The 13458-nt window shown below is 42.7% G+C and overlaps 2 protein-coding genes across 5 annotated transcripts in view; one reads left to right on the forward strand and one right to left on the reverse strand.

The window, feature by feature from the left end:
• LOC116503298 (mediator of DNA damage checkpoint protein 1-like) overlaps nucleotides 1–281 on the reverse strand; it is a 41697-nt gene extending 41416 nt beyond the window's left edge. For all 4 annotated transcript variants that reach the window (XM_032209617.1, XM_032209615.1, XM_032209616.1 and 1 more), the window contains exon 1: nucleotides 197–281. In XM_032209617.1, the coding sequence (XP_032065508.1) occupies nucleotides 197–207 (11 nt within the window). In that variant the 5' untranslated portion in view covers nucleotides 208–281. The remainder of the gene's footprint in view (nucleotides 1–196) is intronic.
• Nucleotides 1–13458, forward strand: part of LOC116503304 (zinc-binding protein A33-like) — a 902198-nt gene that overhangs the window by 432471 nt on the left and 456269 nt on the right. The gene's annotated exons all lie outside the window — the stretch shown is intronic.

Below are 13458 nucleotides of genomic sequence, written 5' to 3' on the forward strand. Positions count from 1 at the left end.
TTGCTCCTTTTCCCCAATCTTGGCGATGCCCCCAATTCCTGGTTTCCCTCCCCACCTTATATGGGAGCCAACTTTTTAAGGGAGGCATGGCCCTTTAAGCCTTAAAGCCGCAGCAGCCCTTTTCAGATTAAACTCCGAGGAAGCCGGGGAAAGGAGTCCGCAGCTAAAAGCAGAAAAGGAGATGGGGGAAAATTACCTTCCTTGCATACATGCACCCTCCTCCGGGCACCCTAAAAGCGAAGGACAACGATCCCTCTTTCTGGGCGCGCCCTACCTCTCTGGGCAGGAAGAGTTTCCATTCGTCCACTCCGCTGCCGTTTAAAAGCCTTCCTTCTCTTGATTGGACCATTCGAGTCCTGGAAGACGGGACAGTAAACGGTCCCCGCTTGTCCCAAGAACCAATGAAAGACCCAGGGGGAAATGACCATAGAGAGAGGAAGCGTCAGGCCAGAGAGTATTATCATCATCCACTCCGGAGGACAATCATAGAGTTGCGTTTCAAGTCTAGCCTCCCTTATCTGAGTTTTATACCATCTGTTTTCGCTGCGCAAAGCGGAAGTCGGTGCCGTTCATAGGAAATAATATTGTTTAATATTGCGCGAAATGCAGCGATCTACGGCAAGGCTTCGACTGCCACCCTAGAAAGTAAAAATGCCAGATCTGGGCCCCAAAATCCGAACGACCGGTGGGTGGCAGCAGAGATGCTAAGTGTCGCTGGGGTTTTTTTTTTTCCAGCCAGAAGCAAAAGCCATACTTTTGCAATTTGCATGCAAAAGTTCATTTAATTTTCTAATTCAAATCCTTTTCAAAGGGGAGACCCCAGACTTCCTTAAATGAAATAATGGAGACTTTGCACTTCCCCCCTAATTTTGTCCACCCGTTTATGTTTCTCCTGAATAGGTGCTTGCAGTTCAGCTTATACTTATAATTAGATTAGCTAAAGCTTGTTTCTGAAGATCCCCATTTGCCTCATCATCATCCTCATTAAGTTGGCAGTGTTAGATATGAAGTTGTATAGGCACATAATTACAGGATTGCATTTTTTCCCCATTTGCAGATATTCCTTCCACCCCATCCATCCTTCTACCACCTACCCGAAATTCATAACTCTGGGCGGCTAACTATTAAAAGAAAAAGAAAGTATAAAAAAAACCTGTAGGAAGTTAGCAGCCACCCCTCTCCTAGAAAAATGAAATATCTTAGGAAATATTAAAAGGGCAGAATATTTCCCCTAAAAGGGAGGCAAGAAACTCACTCCCCGCCCTCTTCAATAGCCCACAGCAGATGTCCTCACTGAAGAGATAAAGAGATAGCTAGGTCTATTCATAGGGAAATGCCCTCATCCAAGATCCAATAAAAGTAGGATTAGCCCTCTACCCATCTAGCAACTGAACTCACCACATTGCACCTAGGAAGCTTACATCATTATAAGGCTCAACCAAGCCTGGGAATCAGGATAGCCTACAGTAGTGATGGTTAACCTTTTTGTTGTTAGGTGCCAACAATGCGAGCGCACGAGCGCAATAGCATCCATATGCACACAAAAACACCCCCACACACACTCTCCCCCCACGCACACCACACTGCTTGCCTCCAAGCTGAGCTTGATATATCCTTGGGGGGCTGGGGAAGCCATTTTCACCCTCCCCAGGCTCCAGTAAAACTTTCTGCATGGCCCCATGGAAGTCTGACAACCAATCAGAATACAAACCCAAATTCAAAAGCCCAGAGAAGGTATAAAACTCAGGCACTCTCAGCATCTCTGCCCTCCCCCACCCCCACCCCGACCTCAAACCACGTTGTCCTGTCCATCATTAAAAACCATCTTTCCAAACAGCCTCCATGTTTCCAGTGTCTTTTTCCCCACTTGGAACTGAACCCAGAAGGACATTCTTTCCAACAAACCACAGATAAAAAAACAGCAGCAGAGGTACAAACAATTCAACTGTCACAAATTAGCATAACCAATATATTGACTCAGCCACAGCTCCTAAGCCCCAGGTCTGGTTATCTCTTGAAGTTCTGCCTATCATAAACCTTAAAGAACATAGAAATTTACACACAAATGCAATACAACCCAGTTTTACTTGCTTCCAGTTGTGTGGAAGACAGAGACATACACAAGTAGTCCTCGAATTACAACAACCGTTCAAAGTTATAACATAACTGAAAAAAAGTGACCTGTGACCGTTTCTCACATGTATGACTGTTGCAACATCGCCATGGTCACATGATCAAAATTCAGATGCTTGGTACATATTTATGATGTATGCAGCATCCTGGAGTCATGTGACAACCTTTTGACAAGCAAAGTCAATGGAGAAGCCGAGGGACTTGACAACTGTTTTATTAACAACAGCAGTAATTTGCTGTGGCAAGAATAGTCATAAAATGGGGCAAAACTCACTTAACAACTGTCTCACTTAGCAAGAGAAAGTTGGGCTCAAGTGTGCTCGTAAGTTGAGGATTACCTGTACTAATCCTTTCAGATGTTGGTTTGAGAGCCAGCTTGGTGTTAGGGTTAAGGTCTCAAGTTAGAAACAGAGACACCATGAGTTCTACTCTCACCTTGAGCAAAACACCAGCTGGGTGGCCTTGGGTCAGTCACTTAGCTCTAGGAAGGATGCAGTGATAAACCACTTCTGATGAGCTTTGTCAAGAAAACTGCAGGGACTTGTTCAGTCTTAACGCAGAGCCCTGAGGTGACGGGAGGCTCAAGCAGGCTACAAAGTGAGCTAGCTTAGGGAACAAATCAACTACATTCCACATTATAGTGATGAAAGGAATGTCCTTCTGGGTTCGGCTCCAAGTGGGGAAAAAGACACTGGAGACATGGAGGCTGCTTGGAAAGATGGTTTTAATGGTGGACAGGACCACATGGCTTGAGTCCTGAACAGAAAAGGTGATCACATGCTTCAATGTTAATGGAGAAAAAGAGAAGGAAGGACTGAGATGCTGAGTCCCTGGTTTTATGCCCTCTCTGGCCTTTGATCTTGTTGAGCTTGTATTCTGATTGGTTGTCAGACTCCCATGGGGCCACGCAGGGGCAACTCTCCAGGCGGCGTTTTGAATCCAGGTTTGGTTGAGCTCTCACATGCCTGTGGGGAGTTGGGTAAAGTGCCAATATTATCATGCCTTAATCCCATCCCCCCTGGAGCTGAAGTGGAGAACTCTTTATTATGTAAAGGGACTAGCTTGGCCTTCTTAATGGCCCATTGACAAAGTGGAGATGGGCAGGAAGCTACAGGAAGCTATTCTGTCTTTTAAAACATGTTTCTTCCTTTTCATATCCAGAGAAATATTCTGCCTTTTCAATATTTCCTAGGATATTTCACTTTTCTGGGAGAGGGCTGGGTGATAACTTCCTACAGTAGTATTCCACCCCACTTTGACTATGTGGGGGTTTGACTATGAGGTTCACAGCTATTGCCTCCTAAGGCCAAGTTGGCTCAGCCACATGCTGTAACATTCCCGGGGTCTTCCCTATTCTCCGCTTCATGGAAGCACACACAGCGCAACTTTTTACATAGCTCTCTCTGTTCTTTTCCATGCCTGGCCACCAGAATTGCCATTTGCTCAGGTGTAAGGTGTTTAGGAACCTGAAGTGGCCGGCTTGCTTAGTAGTAGCATCGTGGCTTCGTTGCAAAACTTGAATCCGTAGACTTACGAGAACATAGTTTGTCTCCCTTCCAGGCCATCCTCTCCCTCAATGTCACCATCTCCAAGGATCAGATACAATTGAACAAAAGCGGGGGGGGAGGTGTTGTGGTATGCTGTGAGAATAAACCATTTGTGTTTTCTAGAATTGTTGGAAGAGATGTCCATCTGGGTTCAGTTCCAAGTAGGGAAAAAGACACTGGAAATGTGGAGACTGTTCGGAAAGATGGTTTAATGGTGGACAGGATCACATGCCTTGGAGCTCCTGGTTGAAAAGAGCAGAGATGTTGACAGTCCCTGGGTTTTATGCCCTTTGAACTTCCTGGGGCACAGGGAGATCATCCTGATTGGTTGCTGTCAGAGGTCATAGCTAGCTTTGTAGGTTGTCTGTGTGCTACATTTGGTTGAAACTTAGTGGGTGGTGCAATGAAGGGCAATGAAATGGCTCTACCTGAATGGGGTAGATCTTTGTTATGTAGAGTAGACTGACTCTAATAGCCCATTGACAAAGTGGGGGGGGGCTATTAAGAGTGAGTCTGTTTCCTACCTAAAAACATGTTTCTCATTTTCTCATCCAGGGAAATATAATATTCTGCCTTTATAATATTTCCTAGGATATTTCATTTTTCTAGTAGAGGGGTGGGTGCTAACTTCCTTCAGAATAATCCAACTTTGGTTAAATTTACACAACACAGGCCATAAACCAAACCAACCTTATAAAGGCTTAGCATATTCTGAGTATCCATCTATTATTTTGAATTCCTGCTCAAAATGAGGTTTTTTGAAGAATTGAAGCCATGATGGAAAACATGTAACATCCATCCTATTTTGATTTAGAAAACCAGTGATGTTATAAACTGTACTGTAATGTCAAATGTGAACACCCCCACCCCCCCCGCTTTTGAATCTAGGAGGGAAGCAACAGTATGTATATGCCTTTTGGTATTTTGTTTTTAAATAAAAAGAAAAAAGAGAAAATGAATTTCATATATCAATCAAAACTGGATTTATTTTATATTCAGGTTAGACATGCTTCATTTCATTTCTTGTAGTCGTAAGTGTGAAAAATGATCCTAAATCACTTGTTTCAGTGGCATTGTACTTTTGAAAGGTCACTAAATGAAAAGTTGTAAGACTACCGGCATTTTTCTCATCCTTAGAAAGGGGATAACCAACTCATCTTGTATTCTCAGAAAATGTTTTGAAATAATATAAGTGCACCATAATCTCTTCTGCAGTTTTTTTCTTTTAAATTTCCAAACTGCTGACATATACTGTAAATAAAAGAATGGGATCATCCATAAATCGAATAAGAAGTCTTCCAGAATAAAATCAATATGGATAAAATAATGCATGTCCTGATTGCAGCACATGACTACATTCCTTTGAACTTATATTGCTTTTTGTTCACCCAAAGAGTTAACTGAAATCATCAATTTCTTCTTTTTAAAAAAACCATATTGGTGTCCAATAATCAGAAAGAAAGGGAAGCGGAAGGGAAGACAGAATGGTTATGCAGATGCAGCCTCGGGTTTTCAGCATTGGCTCCAATTGCGGGTGTCAAGTTCCTACAATCTCGGCTTTAAATCCATATGAAGTTGCTGAGTGAGGTCATCAGTTGGGACTGCTTAAAGTATAATCAGTAATATCAGTTCTCAAAGGAAGCTGAGTCAAGAAACAGATTCCAGGAATTCTGTGTTATTGTTGTAAGATATACACAAGTAGTCCCCGACTTACAACAGTTCATTTAATGACTGAAGTTACAACGGCGCTGAAAAGTTACTTGTGACCACTTTTCACACTTATGACCGTTGCAACACCCCCCATGGTCACATGATTTACAAGTGACCATGGGTGCAAATTTTTTTTTACTACTGAACCGGTAGTAATGGTGGCTGGAACCCACCTCTGATGCACAGAGTTGCCAGACGAAGGGAACAGCTAAAGAATAGGGGTCGACTTGGGAGAAAGGCCACAGGTGGATGATGAATGGCCCCTCCCAGAGGAAATAAAAGAGGAGCGAAAGGGGAGTGGAGTTTGCAGGAGACAGTTTGCTTAATTGGTTTGTGATTTTCCAGGTTTTGCAGATATCGGCTTGGCAGGTCTCCAAGCCAGATAAGGTTTGTGATTGTAAATCCTTCCTTGAAAGACTTTACTGGATGTGAATCAGTGGTGGGTTTCAAAAAATTTTAGAACCTCTTCTGTAAGTGTGGCCTGCTTTGGGGGAGTGGCCTGCTGGCCATGTGACTGGGTAGGAGTGGCTTGCCAGCCATGTGACCGAGTGAGAGTAGCTTGGCAATCATGTGACTGGATAGGCGTAGCCAACTTGTAAAATGTGGTGAAACTCACTTAACAACGCTCTTGCTTAGCAACCAAAATGTTGGCTCAGAAACTCTGGCATTTGAAGCACACAAGTCTTAAAGCTGTCAAGTTACAGGACCCTTGCACCCCTAATCCTTTAGAAAAAAAACCCAGGGGTGTTCAAACTTGACAGCTTTAAGACTTGTGGACTTCAACTCCCAGAATTCCTCCTCTTCATCTTGATGATGTGTGGATGGGTGGGGGGAGGGAGATGGATCTGGTTCTAAACGGCACGGTAGATTTGTGGTATCTCTTCTATAGAAGAGGTTAGAACTGGCAGGAACCCACCCCTGATGTGAATGAATAGAATTCACAGTAGTCCAATAAATCCAATAAACCAAACAGTAAATTAATAAAAGGGTTTTTTTTGTCAGGACAAGGAGTTTGCTTCATGCTCTTGGGAAGCCTAGGTCAGAACATACTGTGTTTAAAAAAACCTCCTCTTCCAAATTGCATTTAAATTGTACAACTCTTGTCTCTTCTTTTGCCTTCCTCATATAATATACAACTACCGGTAAGCTATCTCCTTTTTTTTTTCAAACCAGAGACAGCAGAAGATATCTAAATAAAAATTTAGATGGCTCCTTCAAGGCTGGTCTTCAAGGCAAACGTTTGGAGCTGCACTCAAGTAAAACAAAGAGGGGAGTTTCCAGTACAGTGAAAAATCAAATAATCCTTATAAATGATAACCGCATAGTCTGATAAACCCATTATGCATAGAAACGAACGTTGCTTAAGTGCATCGGTAGAAGGCCTACATCACTCTTTCTCGTATGCATGCTCTGAAGATGGCATGTGAATCCATTTTTGAGAGGATCAAATTCCAACCATAATGAAAACCAATCTCCAAGCAGGACAAATGACACGTATCAAAAGCTTATGTTCGGGAAGGAGGCCAAATGGATGCATCCTGAGTGCTTTTAAAAGCACAGAGGAACAAAATGGACATTGCATGGTGCCTAAATTATTCAGAGGTGAAGTATATAAATGCTCCTGATGTCAGCTTGCTTTTGAATAAAAAAAAAATCTCGGTGAGAGCTGGCTTTCATTGATTTGACCTCCATCTCGCTCCTACAGATGACACATCTCAACTTTGCAATCCGTTTCTGAGTGAAAGGAAAACTTTCTAAACTGCCCTTTTAACGTTCAGCGTCCCTCTGAGCAGTTGACTGTGGATTAAAACATTTAAAGCATCTTTGAGAGCTTTGGGGGGAAGTTTCCCCTGCAGTCTGGTGTTGTTTGTATGGAGGGAGAGAAGCCAATTTGGTCTAGTGCTTAAGGCATCAAGCTACAAAACCGGGAGACCATGAGTTCAAATTCCGCCTTAGCAATTGTTGGAAGAAATATCCTTCTGGATTCAGTTCCAAGTGGGGGAAAAGACACTGGATTCATGGAAGTTGCTTGGAAAGATGGTTTAATGGTGAACAGGATCATAACTGCTTGAGATGCTGGGCAAAAAGGGAAGAGATGCGGAGAGTGCCCTGGTTTTATGCCCTCTCTCGGCTTTTGAATTTGAGCTTGTATTCTGATTGGTTGTCGGACTCCCATGGGGCCATGCAGGGACAACTCTATAGGCTATCCTGAATCCCAAGCTTGGTTGACTCTGTCTGGGTGATGATGTAATGAAAGGGCTTTGGGATTCCTATTATGTCTCTGCCTGAAGGAGGTAGATCTTTGTTATGTAGAATAGACTGAGCCAGGCCTTAATTGCCCATTGACGAAGTTGGGGTGGGGGAGTGAGTTTCTGCCTCCCTTTTAGGGGAAATATTCTGCCCTTTTAACATTTCCTAAAATATTTCATTTTTCTAGGAGAGGGGTGAGTGTTAATTTCCTACACCATGAAAGCCAGTTGGGTGACCTTGGACCAGGCACCCTTTCTCAGCCCAATCCATCTTGTTGTTGTGGGGAAAATAGGAGGAGGAAGGAGCATTAAGTGTGTTTGAGTGATGTGTACGAACAATGAAGTCAGGATATAAAGAAATAAATTAAAAACATTTACAGCTTAAAACTTTACAAGGCTGCCCCATTGTAAAGTATCAAATCATGTTAACTATGGATATGTTGTAGTTGCAAGAAATATTAAGTTTGGGTTAAGAAAAGAGCTGGGGTCGCGTAGTGGTTAGAATGCAGTATTGCAGGCTACTTCTGCTGGCTGCCTGCAGTTTGGCAATTCAAATTTCACCAGGCTCAAAGTTGACTCAGTCTTCCATCCTTCTGAGGTGGGTAAAAGGAGGATCCAGATTGTTGGGGGCAATATGGTGACCCTGTCAACCACTTAGAGAGGGCTGTAAAGCACTGTGAAGCGGTAGATAAGTCTAAGTGCTAATGCTATCGTACACATGGCACTTGACTGCTCCAAGATGGATTGTGTATTTCCATGATATTGTCATTTTTGGCTCAGTTGTCACACATATCAAGCTGCTACATCAGCTGATTTATTTTTTAGATGCTGTGGATGATATGCTTTGTGCAAATTTGAGGGCAAGGATGACTAATAGCTTTTTACATGCATTCCTTGATTTACAACCATTCATTTAGCGGCCATTCAAAGTTACAAATGGCATCGAAAGAAGTGGTCCTCGCACTTACAACGGTCACAACATCCCGATGGTCATGGGATCGAAACTCAGCCACGTGCATTTACAAAATTCAGCAGGTATTTATGATGCTTGCAGCATCCCAGGGTCATGTGATCACCATTTGAGTAGAATAGAATAGGAAGGGACCTTGGAGATCTTCTAGTCCAGCCCCCTGCTGGACTAGAAGCAGGAGAACCCATCAACATCAATGGGGGAAGCTGGATCTGTTTTAACAAGTACGTGATTCACTTACCATTGCAGTGATTCACTTAACCACTGTAGCCAAAAACAAGGTCATAAAATTGCGCACAACTCAACAACTTGTTTGGCAATGGAATATCTTGTCTCAATATAATGGCATTAAAATGAAAATAAAGATGGCCACATCAGATCAGGGTATAAGGCTCCCGCAAAAGAATTCAGTTTTTAAGAGTTTTCAACAGATCAAGGAGGGGATTTGTATTATTTGTTTTTAACACGCAGATTGTGGCAAAGTTCTCCAGAGAGACTGGAGAATGGAGCAGATGGTAGTCGGGAAGTGACCAAATGTGTGGATAATGCCACCTTAATCCACATTATGTATAACTCTTTAACTGAGGACTTAGCTTCAGTATTATCCAGATCCAGAGTGGCAGTCATTTTAAATTGACTGAATCTGGCAACTGTCATCTGGGCTTTTGTAGTGGGTACAGGAGGTGCAGTTGAGCTAAGTTGTGTGAATGTGTCAAGTGAGAGAGACTGACCCGCTCAAAATGTATACAACAGATACAGCATAATTAATGCTAAGTAAAATATTACAATGCTGAAAACCAATATAATAATGTAGGAAGTTAGCACCCACCTCTCTCCTAGAAAAAAGAAATATTTTAGGAAATATTAAAAAGGCAGAATATTATATTTCCCTGGATGAGAAAAGGAAAAACATGTTTTCTTTAAAAAAGCAGCTCCCTGCAGCTTCCTGCCCCCCCACCTTTGTCAATGGGCCATTAAGGCCTGAGCCAGTCTATTCTACATAACAAAGATCTACCTACTTCAGGCAGAGCCATAATAGGAATCCCAAAGCCCTTTCATTACATCATCACCCAGCAACAGCTCAACCAAGCTTGGGACTCAAAAGATAAGACAGCCTATAAAACTAAGACACCCTCCCCCGCCCCCTGGGAATCTAACCACCAATCAGAGTGCATTTCTTACACAGGAACAGGAAGCTCAGGGATGAGGCCCAGAAAGGGCATAAAACCAGGGCACTCTCAGCATCTCTTCCTTTTCCTTCCAGCATCTCAAGCCATATGATCCTGTCCACCATTAAACCATCTTTCCAAACAGCCACCATGTTTCCAGGGACTTTTTCCCCACTTGGAACTGAACCCAGGAGGACATTTCTTCCAACAATAGAGATTAAGAATTGGTTCTCCCTTTGTGCTTCTTTAGGTCAAAATGTCCTATATAAAAAAGAAATCAGAACATATGTTGTGATCTCCCTATTCTTTGCTTTAGCCATTCTCCAGCTGTTTCAGTGCTATGTACAGCTGGAAGTTTCGGAGTGGGGAATGATATTAAGGTTTATTTCAGGAAAGAAAAGATCCTTTATATACCAATGTTATGATTTGCTTTGATTTTGTTTTTAGGGTATAACCAAAAGGGAGGTTAAACATGGAACAACCCAGGCCTTGCTGCCTGATGAAAGCCACATAAGGGCAAGATAATGAGAGCTTTTGATTTTCCTTTTTCCTCTGATCTGAAGGATCCGGAGTACAAATTTCAGGGCTCTTTGGAATCTCAGCAGTAAAAATGCCACTGTCACCCGGGATGGGAACTGGCAAGAAACTGTGCCAGCTTAAAGAAGTGCTGACCTCAATTTCAACTCTTACAACTACTAAACAGATGGGATTTGTGTGTGCGCGCATGTGTGTGTGTGAGAGAGAGAGAGAGAAAGAGAGAGAGAGAGGTATAGTGTTGCTGTCTGCAAAAGAAGCAATATGTTGGGGCACAAGAAATCAAGAACCACATCTTGAATTGCTGGGTAATTTCTTTATTCTTAGGCAGGAATCTTGCCATACTAAAACACATTCCCCAAAACTATCAGATATAGGAAGGAGTGGTGAAATCTAACTTTTTTGCCCACCGATTCTGTGGGCGTGGCTTGGTGGTGGTGGGGTCATGTGACTGGATGGGTGTGGCCAACCTTTTTTCACTTTTTAAAGCATTTTTTTTCCTGCCTATTTGCCTGAACCAGCAGGAAAAAAATACTTTAGAAAGTGGGGGGGAAAATGTTCCGACAATCGCACAGCTCACAGCTGATTCGTGTGATTGTCGGAAGCTTTTTTTTTTTTTTTACTACTTGTTCACAGAACCAGGAACAATTGTCCCTAACGGGCCGAACCCGGGAGGATTTCACCCCTGATATGAAGGTTTAGGGAGGATTCCTCCTGGCCCTCCTTCTGCATACCAACGATAAGACTGATTTGCCTCTTAGCACCTTGGGAAAGACACACGCACAAACACACCTCCTCCTGCAACTCACAGTTGGATTCCACCACAAATGAGACATGGTGGAAAATGCCTCCTTTGGTGCCGGTCCCAAGCCGCAGCCACAGGTGCCAGGACTGCCACTCAAAGATTCCTCCTTCTCCTCCTCCTCCTCCTTCTGCTTCTCCTGACGCTCAGAGCTGGTCAGAGAATTGAAGAGATAGCCTTGTGGCCCAGTAGAAAAACCCACTTCTCCCACTTCCCAAAGACAAATGGCCCTGAAAGACAGTGGCCAAGAGCCAGAGGGTTGGCAAGTTCAGGTAGCAGCGGGGGAACAAAGGAGCTTATCACATCACACTCTTATCAGGAGCTCCTCTGATTTGAATGGATTAGCTGGAGACATTACTGTTGCCTGGGGCAGGGCCAGTTGGGGGCTCCTTTCATAACCTCAGCAGGAGCTGGGGTGAAGGACAGGAACTCACCTCACACCTTGGCAGCCCTCGGGTCTTAAACACTTAAACATACAATATTTAGATTTAACGTAGGTTGCTTAGTGTTGGCTTAACATGTTTTGTCAACCTATCCATTGTGGTATTGGAATAAATGTCCTTCTGGGTTCAGTTCCAAGTGGGGAAAAAGACACTGGAAACATGGAGGCTGCTTGGAAAAATGGTTTAGTAGTGGACAGGATTACATGGCTTGAGCTCCTGAACAGAAAAGGTGGATCACAGGCTTCAGTGTTGGGAGAAGAAAAAGAAAGAGAGTGAAGAAGGGGCTTGCTGGATTTTTTTATAATTTGTTCAGCCCCACCTCTGTTTCCTGTTCCTGGGTAAGAAATGTATTCTGATTGGTTGTTGTTAGGTAAGCTCCCCGTTGGGAGAGCGAGTGCATTCAGAGAAGCGTTGTGAGAGTGGTGTTGGAGAACACACAAACCAGCATACAGAGACACTGCAGTTTAAATAGGCTTTTTTCACACTTACGACAGTATCCCCATGGTCACGTGATTTACATTCGCATGCTTGACAACCAGTTCACATGTATGATGGTTGCAGTGTCCTGGAGTTATGTGATCCCCTTTTGCGACCTTCTGACAAGCCAAGTCGATGGAGAAGCCAGATCCACTTAACAACCGTGCTATTAATTTAACAACTGCAGTGATTCACTGAACAACTGTGGCTAGAAAAGTGGTTAAACACACATTTTACACTTCGCAACATCAATTTTGGGCTCAATTGTGGTCGTTAAATTGAGAACTACCTGTATATTGACTGACATGGGCTTTTATTACTCAGCAGGCATATGCGTCTTTCCCCCCAAAAAACTTTGTGGAATGGAGCAAGGACAGGCATATGTATAAAAATAGAGAAAGCCCAAAGTAGTGATGAGTCAGGAAAAATGAGCTTAACATGTGCAGAAGGAAACTGCTTCAAAAAAAAAAAAAAAAAAAAACTCACTGCAGGTAGTAACTTAGGGACTTTAAAAGAAAAAGCAATTTAGCAGTTTGGAAAAAGAAAATGCCATGAAAATTTATGGGCTGAGGAAACAAAGAGACATTTGAGCAGAGAGAAAGAAGCTCCTAGGGGAAATCAACAGAGAAATTCTTTGATAGCTGAGGGAATTGGTCTTCCAAGGTAGGCAGCCTCACAAATCAAGAATTAGTGTCTGAACGGTAAGCTATTTCTTCTTTAATGGTTTGACTGTTTGGAGAAGGGGCTTCAATCTGAACGGTTTGGGGACCTCCTGCTCCACTTGGCTTAGTTCTACTGTACATCAGGTATATACTGTGGAAAAATAACAGACAAAAACCCCTCAAGGGTATAGGTGGAAGCAATGTAAAACCTCATATAATATGGCGACATAACGGAATGTCAAATTTGGTTCTCTCTAACCTAAAAGCTTAAGAGAAACTACAAAAGGTTAAGACCCAAAAAAGGTTAAAAATGTAAACCCAGAAATAAACAAGAATGCTCACTGTACAAAACACTGCACAAAACATGAATTGTTAATTTTCTATGTTAAAAATTATTGTGCACCAAGGAAAAGCGTAACATTTTGATTTTGCTTACTTTTGAAATGTGTTTCTTCTTGCTGGTCCCCCCCACCCAATTTTATTAAAAGATATAATGTTTCAAGGAGCTACAGTTCACCCTAATATCTTTTAATAACATTGGTGGGTCTAAAAGGTTACTACTGTCTCCTTGATTTTTGGCTAACCTAGAGTATTGCAGCTCTCCTCCTGCAGTTTTCCCCAACTGCATTTTCGATCTTATTTTTGGGAGGAATCATAAATAAGCTTCAATCTGTATTAATTAAATCCCACCCCAATCTTTTCCCCATGATGCTATTTACTGGTTCATTGTCAGCAGCATTATCTCTTTTACACATTGTCTCT

The sequence above is a fragment of the Thamnophis elegans genome, chromosome 2, assembly GCF_009769535.1.
Source record: "Thamnophis elegans isolate rThaEle1 chromosome 2, rThaEle1.pri, whole genome shotgun sequence".
NCBI lineage: Eukaryota > Metazoa > Chordata > Lepidosauria > Squamata > Colubridae > Thamnophis > Thamnophis elegans.